The 18089-nt window shown below is 38.0% G+C and overlaps 1 protein-coding gene across 3 annotated transcripts in view; it reads left to right on the forward strand.

The window, feature by feature from the left end:
• Positions 1 to 18089, forward strand: part of STARD9 (StAR related lipid transfer domain containing 9) — a 102783-nt gene that overhangs the window by 62837 nt on the left and 21857 nt on the right. For all 3 annotated transcript variants that reach the window (XR_009744939.1, XM_061462382.1, XM_061462383.1), the window contains exons 17-22: positions 2385 to 2436; positions 3306 to 3443; positions 4278 to 4360; positions 5359 to 5462; positions 14075 to 14262; positions 17281 to 17761. Coding sequence is in view for 2 of the 3 variants with exons in the window: in XM_061462382.1 (XP_061318366.1) it covers positions 2385 to 2436; positions 3306 to 3443; positions 4278 to 4360; positions 5359 to 5462; positions 14075 to 14262; positions 17281 to 17761 (1046 nt within the window). In the remaining variant the exon portion in view is untranslated. The remainder of the gene's footprint in view (positions 1 to 2384; positions 2437 to 3305; positions 3444 to 4277; positions 4361 to 5358; positions 5463 to 14074; positions 14263 to 17280; positions 17762 to 18089) is intronic.

Consider the following 18089-nt stretch of genomic DNA (forward strand, 5'->3'; position numbering starts at 1 on the left):
ACTCTGGTGTCTATTACCTTCATCTGAACAGCAAGAAGGTAAAACGTTAGTGGTTCCTTACATATTAGGGCTTCAGCATATAACATTACTTCACATTGCACTTCTAGAGAGAAGTCGTGGCAGCAGCTTTCAGATCATGTAGAATAAACATTTTGTTATGCTTTTAGTGCCTTGGTATGCCAAGCTCTTAATTGCACTAATCAATGCTGTGCCTATGCTCAAGAAATCCCTCTTAGGTCTGTTCTTCTCTTTTTTTCCGGCTTTCATTAACAAAAATGTGTTTTCCCTGTAATTTCACTGAGCTTTTAGCTCAGTCAAAAAACTTTCTTGAAAGTTGGAGTATTCCCCAAACTGAAGGGGGAAAGCAGTCTCAGTCTTTATGGTTTTATAATGTGCCTTGGGAAGTCTACACTTAGTCAGGAAATTCTGCAGAAGAGGGGAACAATGTAAAAGCACTTCAAAAGATCTGAAGATGTACCTCAATATGTTAAGATGAAGTTGTGAGTTTGCATCATCTGAATTGTCTTTCGCTTTTTCAGGTAGAATACTCAAATTGGGAAAGAGTATAAATATTTAAGTTATTAGCTCAGTAATAGCATTTGAAAAATTGAAATCAACATGGACCTGGGTTTTGTTTTCTTCTTTAAGTTGATTTAGTTTGCTTGTATTGTATCTGTCCCCTTCTTCTCAGCTGCAGTTTTTAATTGTACTTAAACTCTTACAGAAGCACTCCACCAACTGGGATGCTATCGTGAATTTCGTGAGCCAATACTGCTGCAATGTACTTTTCTGAATTAAACTTTGTTAGCAAAGAGTTAGTTCAGTACATTGGGAAAAAAGTTTCTTTTGAAACTGCAATAAATGTTTCTTTGCTTAGTCAAGAATTTAATTGGTAAAGAAGACTTTTAGGAGTTGGTTTACTTTGTCTAAAATATATGTTGTTAACTCACTTGATCGTGTGAGGTGAGACAAAGGCAATATGGATTGTAAGTTTTCTTTAAGTTGTGGCCAAGCCAGGTGGGTATTTTGCGGTTGAGTCCACTGAACATTAAGCTGATATCTAACTTGATAATTACTCCAAAGCAGGGTCACTGGGCACAATCCAGATTTCAGTCTTGCTGGCAAGGGTGTCTAAGCAGGGCTTGTATTACAAGAGGTCTGTTAATTGGCTCAGACAGCTGAGCTCTGTGAGGAACTGAATGATAATAATTCCATTTCCCCCTAGTGCACAAAACCACTGTTATTTCCCATAATTACCTGTAACTGCATTGTCTTGCAGTAATGCACAACTCCCTTTTTCCCAGTCTTCAGGCTTCGGATTATTCGTTCTTGCTTAATCTTTAAATCAGGGCTATAATATGCTTGGCGCAGAAAGCATATTCAATTTATTCTAATTAGAGCACAAAAATCAAGTAGTTTAGTGACCATAATTAATCTTAGTATGACTGAAAGAGTTGCCACTAAAGTTGTTTTAGAGCACCGTCACTAATCAGTTTACAATAATCAAGTGCAGTGTCTCTTCAGAGCTGGGAAATGATCTTGCTTTATTTTCGTAAGGAAGAAGATAGAATTGGTAATGGAACATTCTAGACATGTGGCAAATTAAGTGATTTGGGGGGGGGTATTTTTTTCTCATAGTATTAAGTGACTCTTTTTTGATATTTGCACTGTACCTTAAGAATACTGTCTCTATTCTGTCACTGGCCCTTAATATGCTTTGAGCCTGCTTGGTTTGGAGACTTTTTTTCCTAGGCAGGAAGCAAGAACTTTTCTTTGAAGTTGTTGAATCTTCAGGTTTGGGGACTTGCCCATGTACCATACCATAATCACCAAGATAACTTTCAATAAATGTCATCTAAGTTTCAGAAAAGAGATTCTTGTTTAGTAGTTAGTTTGAAGAATTCATAATCTATGAAAGTTCCCTTAAAAAACAGGAATTCTGTTACTTTTGTATCTGAAAAGCTCAGCTAACCAAATAATTTTGCAACTTCTTTCTTCCTACATGGTTATTTATGAAAAGAATTATCTCATTTCTGCATACATAAGTCTCACTGTAAAAGTTCAAAGCATCAGAATGTGTGTTCATATTCAAAACATTTTATCAAGCACAGTCCAAAAATCATCCTCTGGGAATTACTTCACCTACTGGAGTCATAATAGGAGAATCTGACATAGCTACAGGATAAGAAGTAATAGCATCTCTATAGGGGACAGCAGGCTGAAGTATTGCAAAGCAGTAGAGAGGGTTCAGTCTGAACAATTCAGTAATTCATAGGTGATTTATTTCATGTATTTGCTAAGAAGCTCTACCAAAGCTTTTTTAATTATTACATATGATACACTTTCAGTAACCTACTTTTAAATTAGTTCTTTTCTCATTTTAGGAAGGAACAACCAAAATTGGAAGAAGTGATTCAGACCAAGATCAAGACATTGGTAAGAGAATCATATTACAAGTTATTTTATGATATGATCTGGTCAAACCAAAAGGTTTACATTTGTCATGCGTAATAGCTAGGTAATGTATTGGTTTGTCAGCTTTCTTTGTAGGAGAAGGTGAGTTCTCAGTTGGCTAAAATCTTTCAGTTATTTTTTGGTTTTGTTTAAAAGGTAAAAAAGCCAATGGTCTTGTCTGATTTGAGATCTCTTCAGAATTTTCTTCCCACTTGTGAAATGCTACAGTAGAGTTTAAAAATACCTTCATCCAGCATGGAAATCTTGTTATGATCTATCCTAAACTAGTGGCACAAGTCATCATGAGACATTAAAAATACTTTTCAACTCTACTTGGGCAGAGTATTTTAGGTATAAAATCCAAATGATTCAGAATACTTTTTATTGCATTTCATTCCTGCTCTTAACAAATTATGATAGTTGAAACTTTATACCAAAATAGGAAACTTCGGAATCTCAGCTTTGGTTAGCTCTGCTAAGTTTGGTTAAGTTTGATTATTTTCTGCCAGTAGGTTAGTAAAATATAAATAATAAATGCCATAATAGCAATAAGAAAATTCAGCACAAGAGAAGAATTTGCACATCAGCTCACAAATCAGAAAGTAGTGTATAATCTTCCAGAATCAGAAATACTGTGAAAGGTCAATCTCACTATTTTTGATCAAGTACATTTTTTCTGTGATATTGGGTAATTGGGTAGGAATCGAGACTATTTAATCTCCTTGGTCTGCACCTCTGAGGTACGAAGTGTGTAGTCATAGTGTCAAATAGCGTGTGGTACTTCATTCTGAGGAAAATAGTGCAAATCAACTCCACCAACAGGTGAGGTAAACCAAATCTATACATGATAGTTTTGCAGGGACAGTGGATTGAAAGGGATCATTGTATGATAGACAACAACTGTGGTATTGTGACACTGCGACCAGTTCAGGGGGCACACTGCACCGTGAATGGATGTGAAGTCACTGGATCATGTCGTCTGTCACAAGGTAAGGCTTGCTTTTTCTCTGAATGCTGCATTATAATCAACTTACCACTGGAGTTTAGAGACTAGGATTTATGGCACTCATCCAGATCTAAGACAGCAATCCCCTACTGCTGTCTAGCACCATATTCTTTGATCCACGGCTAGAACTTCTAGACTGGGACAAATAAATTAAGCATCCCACAGAAAGTAAAATGAAGACATAGGTGACCATATTAAGAATATTAAGACCTCTTGGTAGCAGTTGTCTGTAGCTTTCTGAAAAGCAAAGACCTGTAGTCAATGGTGCTGTTATGGAAAGCAATAGAGACTGGCTCAAAGCCAGCTGACCACTGGTGGGGTTTTCGACAATATGTAACATGGTCAAAATCCCCTTCAACTTTTTCACAGTGTTTTTAGGTGGAGGGTACTAGCCACAGAGTCACAGGCTATGGTGAATGAGCTCAGACAAAATGAATCAGGCTCCCATGCTTTCAGGTTGTTTAAAAGAAAATAGAAAATATATCCAGTTTCTGGGAACTTGCATGATCTGGATTCTTAAAAAGACAGTGTACAAACAAGTTTCCAGCAGTGGGCTGGTTATGTTTTTGATATGCAGTCATGCCAGTCTTTAAAATGAACAGGGAGTTTACTGTTATGTTGAGTTTGCAGAGATCTCCAACATAAGTTTGCTTGGATGCTGTTTACAGAATAACTCTGCTGTTCCGTAGTGGCAAATTCTGTAGTAGTCTGTATGTGCTATAATCTGTATACTGGAGTTAAGAAGCTGCTGACATCCTAGGGACCAACTGTCTGATGAATTATGTCTCTGAAGTTTTCTAATTGCTTTTTTTCACAGGAGCCCTTGTTGTCCTTGGCAAGTCTCATAAGTTTAGATTCAATCACCCGGCAGAAGCTGCCATCTTAAGACAAAGAAGATCAGTAAGTTCTAAACCTGCATTTTTCTCTCCTAATTCTTCTCTGTCTTTTCTGGTTATTTTCCCTCTTAAAAGCAAGTCTGATGCAGGTAATATTTCTTCTCATCATCGTATTCACTTGCTTCATTTCCTCCACCTAATGGTCTGTAATGACACTAAACCTTTTGTGGGAGGACAGTAGCGCTTCTTTCAGATGTGCTTAGCAAATGATGCAGATCCCTTGAATAATTTAGTGTTTCCTATTTCTAGTCGTGACTACAGAAAGTCATTGAAACAGGCAGAATGACGCAGTGAAAAGACCAATTAAGAATCTTTCTACATTTGATAATTTTCTGAATTATCTTCTACCTCTAGCATTTCACCATCCTGAATGATGTATGCTACAAGTAAAGGAAAATAAATGGGATTAAGCACTGCAGTATTGTTGACTCTAAAAGCACTTAATTGTTACATGCTTCAGAAATAGATAAAGTATTTCTGGATATGATAATCTCAGGAGCTCACTACTGCAAGATATAATTTGGTCAGCTAGCTCAATATGTTTTTGTAATTATAAACTTAGATAATTCTTAAAATGAATGGCATATGTAACTAAAAAAAGTTAACTTAATGAATTTAAGTTTTCTGGTTTAGGACATAACCATACTGCCAATCTCTATTAGCAAGAATAGACCTTTTAAAATTGACTTTCATATAGTAACATTTTACATTTTCTGCTCAACTGTCCTTTTGTACTCACTTCTGTAGTTAAGGAGCTTAACTTCCATTTATTTTGATTCTTAATTTCTTAATTAATGAAGCATGCAGTACATTAAAACAGAGCTACAAGAAGAGGTGTACTCGGTAACAAATACTTAGCAGAAGTGTAAGATTAGAAACTCACATGGGAGGTATTATGCAGCATTGCACACAGTAGTTGGCAATGGCGGTATTAATGATAACTTGGAAGTTTCTGGGCTGCTGTGATATTTTTTCTTCCTGTTCTTACATTGTGTGTTGCAGATTAATGAAACCCCACCCATTCTGAGTTGCGGAGCTTTGGACTGGCTCAACTTGGATGGGAGTTGCACACATTCTCCTCACTATGTCCTTTCTTCTCCTGACAAGTAAGTTTAAAACAAACTAACAAATAGTTTTTCATGTGGGATAAAAATGAATACGTCTGAAACCAGGGCTTGGTCCAGAAAAACTACATCATATCTAGAACAGGTCCCATCATGTTTTCAAGTGATCAAATACAAGTGCCAGTGCCATACTTCTGATCAAATGGATTGCCTTCCACCTTGGGTAGTATGTTTCTGTGTGTCCTCTTTAATGTATCTAATCTCTGCATTTGCTTTTCATTTGCTGCGGTGATACCTTTCAATACAAAATGGTTTTCTTTTCGTTTCATTACTGAGATACATTTTACCCATCACTGCTGTTGTTTTCTTTGTAAAAATTATGAAAAATTTAAAAATAGGAGTTTTTCTAATGACCTTCAGGAGTAGATGCTCTTTATATGTGTGTAAACGTCAGAGGTGAAGCTTTTGTCACGGTACTTTATTGATGGCCCTGGAAAAACCTTCAGAAATCCCAAACCATTGTGAACAGTATAGCACAGAACTGCATTTGGTATTCCCATTATTAACCTGACAAAGCAGCAGAATGCTTCTGATTTTTTCAGACCATGTTCAGAAAGTAGATTTTTTGGAGTTGATCTATTTTTTTAAGCACTTGGACAGTGATATCGCATTGTTTAACATTATTAAATTAACATAATTGAAACACATTACCTAGTGTTTCAAATGGTTACTTCAGTGAAAATGAAAAGCATTTATGGTACTGCATTCGCTTGATTTTTATCAATGTCCATGCCTCAAAAGAATAAGCTATAAACTGTATCTAACATTAGATGTGTTTCACCTTACGTAATAAAGTGGTCTTCTGTTCAGTCCTCTTGAATACCTTTTTTTGGCAAAGGTAAACTTAATTGATCCACTCAGCCTTCCTTTAGAGTAACCAGTAAGCCTGTGTTTCTGTCAAGACACGTAGTTTTCTCATGGAGGGGGTTATGACTGAGACATCTAGCTTAAGATTTATAATATGAGAATAAAATTATATGTATGGTCTCTCAAATGTCCAGCTTTCATGAAGAAAAGTCAATGTCAGGTGCGGAAAGTTGTGTTTCGGGTACTTCGCAAACAGTAATACAGGACAAAGTGGACTACAGACAGTGCTTATTTGCTCATCAATAGAAAGCTCACTTAGTGCAGGCCCTGTGTTTTTAAGAAAGAGATACTTAGAGGAAAATATAAGAACATGTCAAGCTCTGTGTGTGTGGGTGTGTCCTGTTCTCTCCCCCCTCTCACTTGATAGTTCTTGATGCTCTCCCAGCTGCTAGCAATCTGCATCTTGGAATGTTCCTCTTAAAAACTACAATAACATCTCTGTGTATAACAGGCTTCAGCGAGGTTTTCTTGCCTTCTTTTTAAATATCTTTATGATGTCATATTTTTATTTTTACAGTAAAAAATTTAGAAGCTATAAAGAAAACAAATGCTCTCCAGAACTAAGCTAAGAATATTGATGAGTCTCTAACATGCTGAGTTTTTTGACTCGTTTTGTTTTTCTCCTGTGCTACACTGATTTACTCCAGAGGAGATGCAAACTAGGCTTCAAGCTTTAATTTGATTTTTATCATCCTGAAACAAGAATCTGTACATGCAACTTGAGTTACAGGCAAGTCTCTGCAACAGTATTCTTTGTTCATACTTGAATTTCTGCAAATGGTTTGTACCTTTGTTGCATGTGTAGCCATAATTTTGAAGCCATGTCTATACAGGGGTTTATGTTGAAGCTGCCACCAATTTACAATATATAAGAACCCTAATATATATCAAATTCTATGTCAGTAGTAGGTATCTGAATACCCATTAGTATATTGAAAATTCCATGGATAAATTGGGCTCTCTTCTGGTGGGAAAAAATTGGCTTTATGGAAGAGTCCAAAAAGAAGTCCTAGCATAAACTACCGTTTATTATGCAAAGGAGCATAGCAGTCACACACAAAAAGTATTCAGAAATTGTTGGACTTTCATGGGTTTAATTACTTTTTAATCAGGAACTGATGGTACCTTGCTTTCTTCTGAATTTATTATTGTTGAACGTATGAACATATATATTATGGTAATAATTACTTGCAGTCTTATCTCCCATGCTGTCAGTATGATGACATTTTTCTCATCTGCATTTCATGGGTCAAATTATCAGTTCAACCTCTATATTTATATTGGAATATTTTGAGAAATGAGAGAGAAAACAAAATTCTACCATTGCATCCAAGTATTAAAACTTTAGGCCTGAAATGTTGCTTGAAATGGGTGTGATTTGTTGCACTCTTACTTGGCTGCTTGCTCATACACCCTACTCAGAAGAGCCCCAGCACTTCAAACTTCTGATATTTGTTGCCAGCCAGCAAACACACAGAAGGCTTGTGACTGGCATCAGTCATCATATGACAGCATTACCACAAATAAGCAGGTAACTAAATTCTTGCTCCTTTCATTGCCTTAATATGATACTGCATATAAATATAAACCCTGATTTTCTTCTCTTACTGGTTTGGAGAAAACCTAAACCACAGAAGTTTCATTAGAGTCCTGTGGTATAGCAATACACTGAATTAATTTTATGTGCTTGGAACATGTTTAAGCTCTCTTTCCTTGAAAATACCAACATTGTTAAATAGGAAAGAAAAAAGTCTTCTAAGAATGTGTGAAATTCTGCCAAACTGGAAAGAAAACAGTGTCCATAGATATGGCATCTGATGCTGGAGAACACAACACAATTATCATTCTAACGTATTATAGGTATCATGTCCAGCTAATATTTGTAAAACTAATGCTCCGAATTCCTACTAACAGCTTTCATTTGAGAATTTTGAAGTGCTCTGCAAATATAATTTAATCTTTTACATCTCTTAAAAGATTTCTTAAATATTTGATTTCACAGAGAAATTCACTCTGTTGCTTACAGCAACTTTACAATTTAGCAGCAGAATCACGTATGGTGGCTTAGCAAGGGAACTGACAGATTCTGACTGCAATCATAAGGGGAAAACTTGTGACAGATTGTAGTTCCAGCTGAACTGGCATTTAGCAAGGCAGCGGTGACCTTTACTGGAGTGTGTGGCTGTGTCTTGTCTCTGTGACTCCTTGCCAAAGAGAGGTCTGGTTTAGAAGTGTATTTGAAGTGTTGCCTTAGATAAACCATTGCCTGACTGTTATTTTGGGGGCTTAGGCAAAGGAAAAGAGGTGTTGCATGTGAAGGCTAAAAACCCAAAACCCCCATATTAAAAACTGCGCAGGTGTGCTTTTTGTGTAAGCAAACCAGCTAATCAGAAAGGCAAATTATACTTAACCTGATGGTAACTTCGTGAAGGGGATTACTCTGTGTGTACATTTCCGAAGGTCCCTTATTTCTGAAGCTTTCTGACTGCTGGCTGTGGGAACTGATTTCTGGTTCCCACCTCCTGCCTGACACCCCCCAGGTTTTGCTTTGAATTGTGTGAGTTGCCTTGCTTCAGGAAGCTGGGGGAGGTGATAATCAAGGTCTTCATATCTCCTTTATCATTCTTCCCTTTGCTTTAGGAAGGAGGAGGGAGAGGTTTCAGCCTCTGTGCTAGGCAGAAGCAGATGTACAATCTCGTGTAGCTGCGTGTGATGCTCTGAGGCCCTGTGGGACGGGCTCGGATTGGACACGGGTGGAGGGGGGAGGATGGTGCAGGTGTAGATGTGTATCAGTGGATAGCCTTGCAACCCTGCCTTGGGATTGCTCTCAGTGCTGGGATTTGCAAGGGTGCAAAATGCTTTGCCAACATCTTTTTTTCTGCTTTGTTATTAACTCTTTTTGCCCTGGAAAAAATCATTTGTAAAAGAAAAATGGGACTTGAATACTAGGCAAAGAGAAGGATAGGGATGCTGACTTGACTGGTACTTTCTTTGGGAAAATTGACAAATTACAGCTTTTGCCAACAGAGGTTATTTTCACTTGAGTGAATTTGAGCCTTAAGACTTTGTTGCAGAAGGCATTCAGCTTCACCACAGAGCTATTGCTGCCATAGTTACTGAAAACTGCATTATGCTGTAGCAGCCGCCAGCCTCTGCATCAGCAGAAGTGTTTGGGGAAGAGGGGAGGAGAATTGCACAATAGAATTCCGGAGAGCTGACAACACCACAGGCTGGAAAAAAACGTGGATTTACAGATGGCTCATTTAGCGTGCATCATGCAAACTTTGTGGAGAAAAAGATGAGACGGAAAAGCAACCCAGCAGCACTGGTATAATATGAGAATTTTCTTAGTAATTTGTGGTTATGTTTAGTTGAAGGTTTGTATGTTTCTCTTGCTGTAATTTTGCTTGCTGTTTTTAAATGTTTACTCGGAGGAGGGGTAACTGTTCACATTTTTTGCTGCATTCAGTACACCTAGAAATCTGCATGCTTTTATGAAATTCTATGAAGTGTTGGTTTTGGTTTGTTTTGGTTTAATATGCTGTATGCAGAGTATGCCGGTCCCATGAAACCAAGACTTTATGTATGTCTCGATACCTACAGAAACGAAGCTGTTTGACTTATGTTTGTCCTGAGGTTGTATTATTTCCTGCTAGAACTGGACTGAATGTAGATTGCTTATGTCGGAAGGCAGGAATACAAGCAATAGCAGAAATTAGTCTGTGCTTGATTCCTCTGTCTCATAGTGTTCCTATATTTCAAGTCTAAATTTAACAGTATATCTGATTTAAAGTGTTTTAGATTAAAGAAATGAATCATCTCATGTACCTATTACAGAATAAGGCTAAATTCTTAGGTTAACTGCACTGATATTTATGTTGAGTTTGGTCATTCAAACATGTATTCCAAAAGCTGATTGTTTGGATTGTCTATCAGGTAATTTAGCTATGAAGTGTGTGGGAATGAGTTATTTCCTTTCTGGGCCACTGTCACCCTCATTTTTGGTTTTTAGTTTGTTTTCTTGTGTTATTTCCACAAGCCAGCAAGAGTGTGTTGACATGACATAGCATGTTTGAAGGTGGAAAGAGGGTATTCCTACTTCATGTTCTTGGTTTCAGCTCTGACAGACAGAGCTGTATCTGAAAACCAAACTAGCCAGTAATTTTGCTCTCACAGTCGCTAGTCTCACGGTCAGAGGAAAAACATCTTCTGGCATACCTGTACTACGTAAGTGGCTTTGCTTGAATTTTCATTATCTTTCTGTTCTGCTTGAGAAAGCCATCTTTAAGAAGCAACTTCTTAAAAAGGTGTTTAATGTTCCATCTCTGTATTCAGATCTGCCTTTGCTGCCCTGCCTGGTTTTTGGGTTGTACTATTAAAAAAGTAGGAGATTAAGCAGAGAGGCACTGAAATAGCAGCAGAACAGCAGTTTATCTATATACCTTCAGCAACAGTATTTTATTAAAGAAACTTTAACCTTAGAGAGAGTGAATTGTACCAAACAGCTGTAACACCAGAACAAAAGCAGTTTCTGCGCTGAGTTCATTTTTTCAAGGCTTTAACTGAAGTATGGGCATGCCTCTTTACCCTGCCTTTTTGGGGTGTAGTCATAGTATGGAGCTGTGATTAATAACATCAGTTTGGACTGCATCCTATACTGCTCTGTGTGCAAACACACATGCCTTTTGGAAATGATCTTACAGTTTCATGCTTGTTCAGCAAAAGCCATTACCACACACATGAGGGAATACACTAGTGCTGCTGAGAACAGCGAACACCACACTTCCATCTGCATTGTTTGCATTGCTTATTCTCTGATACTTTATTATATGGGAGGGGTTGAGTTGGTGTCTGTATGGTTGGAAAGTATGGAAAGAGCTTGTGACCCTCTCCCAGCTATAAACAGATGCTACCTAAGCACTTCCGCAAGCATTGTGAGGTCTTTGGATTGAAATGCAACATTAAGCTGTTCCATATACTTAAATGTTTTGGATTTCAATTTGTAAACAGTTTGAACTCTGGTAGGTTGATTTTATGAAGTTGATGGCTGAGAAATGTAAGTCATGCTTAGGAAGAATATGAGACATTTTGTAAGAGGATATTTATTTTAGTAAAGAGTTGCAGAATGGGAATTCTTTGTCTTGTTTTACTATCATGCTCTGCTTTTCAGCCTTATTGGCAATGATTTACTTAATTTCCTCCATCTCATACAGAATGGTGCTAATAATGATAAATGAAAGCAATCAGCTTTTCTGGTATTTGATAACGTTAATGGATCCTCATCATTCCTTCTGGATTAATGTACTTTGCTTCTTTCTCTCATGTTTCAAACTAAGTGACTTGCCCAAGGTCATGCAATTGTCCAGTAACAAATTTAGGCTCACATTTTTCAACTTTCATACCACCGCAGCAATCAAAGCTTTCATAAGTCTGTTAGCAAAACAGGTTAAAGACTACCCCATCATCAGAGTGTGCACAGACACTTAACAATTACAGTTGCTGTTAAGGTTTATTAGTTTTAGCATATCAGCAAGAAGAGGCCGCAGCTGACAGAAAGGCTCTGTTAAGTTTAGTGTGTGGGCACCCAGAGGCAGTGCTTGCCCTGAAGACCTTGCAGCCTAAGCATGTGTGAAAGCACAGAGGTGATATAACTGCTGCAAAATCAGAGACGTTTTGTCTCTTGGATCCATACTTTAATCTCCAGTTTAAATGGCTGCTCTGTTACACTTCCCTTGGAAAATATGGAAGATAACATGGAAGGCACATTCAGGAAAAGCCTCCATTAAAGTTATCATTGAAACTATGGAAGCTTTTCCTAAACAGGATCCTCCAGGTATTATGTTGGAAAAGTGATTCTTCTTCGGTTAACTTTAGTTAGCTTTAACCTCTGAGTTTGTCCCCTAGTAGCTGGTAGCGTTACAAATACCTGAACAGCTGGAGATTTGCAATGGCCATACAAGCATTTCAGTGCTGCAGTGGAAGGTCATTTGAAACCTACTTCAGCCGAATAAGAAATGAAGCATCCCACTCCTATTTCCTGTGGATCAATTAAAGTTTATCTGAGAGGAAAAAATTACAAATCACAGAATGCTGGCATCTTTGTAGTCAAGCCAAGGACAAATGGTTCTTGGAGCTACCTATTCTTTTTAATTTGTTCTTGTGAGCCCCAAACAGACACAAACCATTTAGCAGATGACAATAGCTAAGTTTGTACTCTGACTGTTTGCACCATGCCAGGCAATTGAACAGATGTTCCTTTTCAGTTATTCTCACCAGCATTACATTTACATAAACATTCAATTGTGTTTTCCTCAGGTGAACAGAAGAGTCACAGTAATATTGTAAATTATTATTTATAATCTTAAGGTGTTAATGTAGTGAGGCTTTCCCACTGCTTCTGAAGCAAGTGAAATGTATGTTCCATGTAAAGGTGCTCCAGAAGATATGTAGACTGCAGCTGCTTATTTCATCTGTTTTGTCTGGTAATCTAGCACATAGAATCAAAGTTGTTGCTGTGGAAATGGTTGCTTTGCACACATGCTTGTGGTTCTAAATAGAGATGTCAAATTAATTCCTATGTAGCAAAGGTCAAATGCTCTCTTCATGCAGGTGACCTTGTCTTGGTAATGATTTTACAAACAATAAGATGTTTCCAAACAGAATTTCCCTTCAAAATTATGTTTTTGTTTTCTTTTGACCTTTGGGGTCTTTTTAGTGTTTTGGCACCTCTGCTCTCTTTAAAAGTATAATAAATACATCATTATAGTAAGTATATAATTTACTTCATTAATAAAACTATATGTAATTTTTCTTCAAGATTTAAAAATTTAATTTTCTGAGATTACATGTAATGTGGTGTTTAGATACAAAATAACAGGCAGAGATCATATAGCACCTTTAGAAATCAAATAACTTTAAGAATTTCAGATGACAATGTGTGGACAGGTAGAATATAGATTCCTTTCAGAGGGTTAACGTATTTTGAATATTATCATGGATTATGGTAAGAAGGGATACTGTTTTGGTTGTTACTCTGTGTGTGTACGTGTGTGTGTAAAATTCTGGCATACAGTCAGGAATCAAACGTCTTGGAGGGGATGTAAGGCTGTTTTTCACAGGTTAGTCACTTATCGCAGTTCTGCTCCAAATATAGAAGCAGTAACCTAATATAGTTGCTGCATCCAACAGAGAATGGTGTGATCAGGTTCTTTCCTTGGTACTGCCAAAGACTGTCAGTGTAATCTCAACAATGCCTGTAACCCTTTGTAGGCTGGGGATTTTTGATCTGAAAACAGAGTGTTTGTCATTTCTGTAAAGCACTTTGAAGTACTTAGATAATAAATATCCTGTAGAGTGGTTATCCCATTTTATAACATGTTAACAGCCTTCCCCCCCGCCCCCCTCAAAATTTGCTCCTTTGAAAATCTAAAGTGAAAATGAAAAGTGACAATATTTTTAAAATTCTTTTTGCTATCATCTTCCTGGTGATGGAATTTTCTGCATCACCACAAAAGCTTTCACGTTTGCTGACATTAATGACACAGGACTGTAGCTGCTGTGACATCCGTATACACAGCTACTTTGCCATCTCGAGTTTTTTTCATACTGCTCCCTTATTGAACAGAAGAATATCTTGCATGTTGTCTGTCTTTAGTAAGGTGACCTGTTTTATTACAAATGTTTCGTATTTGTTTCTGGTTTAAATTCACCGTCATTTCTTCCAACAGAGAAATAGATGCTGTGCATGAAGAATACAGGCAGAAACTGAGAGACCAGGAAGCTTTCCACAGAAAACAAATTCAACGGCAGCAGCTCTATGTGGAGGATTTACAGCAGCAGATCCTGAGAGGACAGATCAAAGCAGAGCGGGAACTAGAAAATGACCAAGCACTAATAAACCAGCAGATCCACGAAAGTGGGTACCGGCCTCTTCCTCTCTATTTTTCCCTTTTGTTACTGAATGTTTTCATCCTCTTGGTGTTTTTGTCCTATTTATGCTTTATATCATGGGTAGAACTTTATTATGGCTTATTAGTAGTTTTCTAATTGCCTTTCCCTTGAGAACAGTTATTAAGCTTTGATTAACAGGACTAAAGGGTCTCCTTTGCATTGTACCAGCAGCACTGTTTAATTAGCTCTGCAGGTCACTGCTTTGGGGCTGGCACCAGCATGCTACTCCTCTGTGGTTCCCTGTTCTGCCTCCCTGCAGCTTTGCTCTGTTCATTATCTGTAGTGCAACTCTGCCATGTAGACCAAGTCTGCTATTGTGATTTAAGTTTTTGTGATATACCTGTGCTTCATCCAATGAGTTGCTCTGGGATATTGAACTTGAGAGGACTGTGGTAGTTCCAACCATTAGGTTTCAGGGAAAACTGCTCTAACAACAAGATGATAGGAACCAAGCAGCATTTCCAAGAGAGTGATGTGCTGGTTGAGGTACTTTCTTTACATGTTTCATTGAAGATGTCACCAGTAACAATATAGACCATATGCACATTATTTAATTAATTTCTCTCAGGAAGAATAGAGCGATGGCATAAACCCATGGCTCAGACTGAATTTTCTGTGGCTGCTATGTGAGTTTTAAACAAGGAAAACAAAGAAAACATATCTGAGAAATGGGTGGGACACTGAAGTTAAGAGCTAACATCCCAGCTACAGTTAAGGGAACAAGAGGTTCACTGGCTTTTATTATTTCCAAACACCCCCAAAGTTTACAGTATTGTAAAAAATGTATGAAGATATTCTGTGTTAGAAATAGAAACTGAAGTGTGACAGATCAAGGTCAAAAATAAGGTGCGGGTTTTATTTACCCCCAAAATGATCAGTCAGTTGTATCACATTCACAGCAGCTGAATTTGTTTTAACCAAAACTGGATTTTAAAAAAGAGAGGCATGCTGTGGTTCAAACAGGAGTTATTTCTAGGAAGTACTACAGTGTTATGCAAGAATACTAAAGACAAGATCAGTGATCAGATTTTGGATGCAAATAGCTATGTCAGAAGGTTAAGCTACAGCATATTCAGAGAGGTATTTTTTAGTGTCAGTGGCTCCTGGTCCCCAGAGATGCTGCTTTGCTTTCTGGTGGATATATTCAGCAAGAATGCTTGGTGAGGTTGGACTGCCTCTTAACGAGTTTATACTCTAATTTGAGAACATTTTAAACCTTCAGATGTTTTTGACCACTGAAATTGGGTGGTTATAGTGTTCTCTAGTTTGTCTCTTGATGAATTATTTGATCCAAGTTTCCTGGTAAGCAAAGTATGCCTATTGCAAAGGCACCATTCCTGCTTGACAAAACCTGATACTGGTTCCTGGAAGAAGAAAACTGTAAAGTTTTGGAAACTTCTTACATCCAAACTTCTGCAGTCTGGTATCTTTTTATTATGCCAGCCATAATGAAGAGATTAAGAGGAAGTTGTGGTGATGCAGCAGAAATGGACTTAGGATCTGTAGACAGTACAGGGGACTTCCCCCAAATATTTTTAATTCATGGCTTTGTAGACTCGCTCTCTGCTTCCATCTAGTTCTGCTGGTTTTGATGTGTTCATGCAAAGCTTAGGCAGGCAGGTAGTCCTTGCCACACAAATACAATCAGTTGGCAGCCCACAAAAGTTCTCTACCTTTTCTGCACCCTCTGTGTCTCAGCTGCTAGCAAAGGCAAATTCGTGAGCAGAGAATAATTAGCATCTTGAGGCTTGCAGCTCTGTTCCAGGGAAACTCTTATCTGCCAAATATTCTGCTTGATAGAAACATGCTAAAGAGGACAGATCTGGGAATAAAGAGTTGAGGAAAAAAAGCGTTGTATGTGCAAGTTAAAAACGTCAGTAAGAAAAGTTAACTAAAATAATTAGTAAAATGCTTCTCTTTTATTCATAGAGTAACCACAGAGGTAGAATTCCCTCTTCTGTGTGTGTTATGTGGAGAGCTGCCAATATACACAGGACAGGAGACTCGTGGTAGGGATTACTAATGAAGTATGTTTAGTAAGGTCAGTCATCACCAAGCAAGTGATGCTGACAGCGCCTCTGCACTAATGATTTCTTATGTTAGGGAAACTTCCACAGCCTAAAATATCCCTCTTGCAGCTGAGCTATGCAGAGCTCGGGTAGTCCTTGTTCATCACGTCAGAATTAAATACCTCTCAATTCTAAACTCCTGAATATGCAATGAAAAGTTGCTTAGTCAGTAAAGGACTGCAGATTGAAGGTAAGCCCAGCCAAAAGAAATCTGCTAGTAAGACAGAAGTGATTTGAACAGATTTGGTCTTTACTAAGAACCTTGCTTGTGATTTTTACCTTGCTTTTTTCACTAAGGATATTTTATTCTTTGCTTTGTGAAGTTTTATGTGTATATTTTTCTAGCAGCATAAAAATGAACAAACTCTGCTTCTTTAAGAGAACATGTCCAAGTCATCAGACACAACCTGGTAATGGTGATCTCAATAACCCTTTCTTTTGATTGTTACAGTTCATCATAACTTAGGTTGAAGCCAGCATGCTCTAGAAAATCTCTAAGCACATCCCCTGCATGAAATAAAGTAGTCTTGCCTCCAGGGTGAACAAAAGAAAATGAGGTGACATGTAATCTTTGAAAAATTGAAATGTGTTCTACTTTTTCTTATAAACAAGGTCTTCTCCACCAGTCTCCTTAGCAGTATTGGCCAAGCCCTTCCTTATAGCTCACAGTTATTACCTGAGTCCTTATCCCAGTGGAAAGGCTTTTGATTATCAATAAAGTGCAGCAATTCTCTAATTTCTGGGGGTTTAGAGAAAAAAACCCACATTTTTCTCTTAATGATTTATCAGGGCTGTTCTACATGCATAAAAATTATCTCAAATAAGCACTCATGGCTGATTTAATTAAGAAACAAACTTGTAATGAACAATGTTTTTCCTATGATTTTAACTTTCAATCACTGTTTTGTTTACAGACCAGCAGTGGCTTATAAATGAGAATAAACGACTGGCTGCCCTTCAGCAACAGCAGAGGGAGTTTGCAGTGCAAACAGAGACTAAGCTGTATGCAGAGGCTGAGGTGCAGAGTACCATCGGGCTGGAAATCTGCCCTTCTCCGCTACAGCAGAACAAGAAGAGACTGGTGCAGCTGGAGCTCTTGCGAAGATACTCCTTAAAAAAGGCAGAAAGAAACATAAGACGAAAAAAGGTCAAATTCCAGCTGGAAAGGATAGTCAAGAAGCAGAAGTTATTGGAAGCCAAGCAAAACCTAGAGCAGCTGGAAGCTAGCTGCTGGCTCAGTGAAGAGTGTGTGAAACAATCCCAGGCCCTAAATGAAAATACTGTACAGTCCTCTTTGGATCACCAGTTGCAAAGGAGAAGGAAGTCATCGGGTTTGAGTTCCCTACCGCACAGGGAGCATTCTTTCTGTAACTCACGTCTGGCCCAGGTACCCAGGTAAGTTAACATTTGCCAACTCCCCTGCATAGTCAAAAGTAATTTAAATTCAAGGTATTTTCAGTGACCACCTATGCTCCAGGAGGCCTTTCAGTTTATTGAAACAATTAGCGTAAGGTGTCCCTGCCCATGGCAGGGGGTTGGAACTAGATGATCTTAAGGTCCTTTCCAACCCTAACTATTCTATGATTCTAAGTGTATTTCTGTGATTTAGAACCATCCTTTATTTTAATCTAGTGTTTGCAGCTTACTTGAGCCTACAGGGACTGAATACCAAGCTACACCACGTAGCATTGAGCTGTTCCTTTGTGTTGCAGAACATATCTCA

Source organism: Pezoporus flaviventris, unplaced genomic scaffold (assembly GCF_033815535.1).
Source record: "Pezoporus flaviventris isolate CSIRO_AGI_PZ_B2104156 unplaced genomic scaffold, CSIRO_AGI_Pfla_v1 ptg000035l, whole genome shotgun sequence".
NCBI classification, from domain to species: domain Eukaryota; kingdom Metazoa; phylum Chordata; class Aves; order Psittaciformes; family Psittacidae; genus Pezoporus; species Pezoporus flaviventris.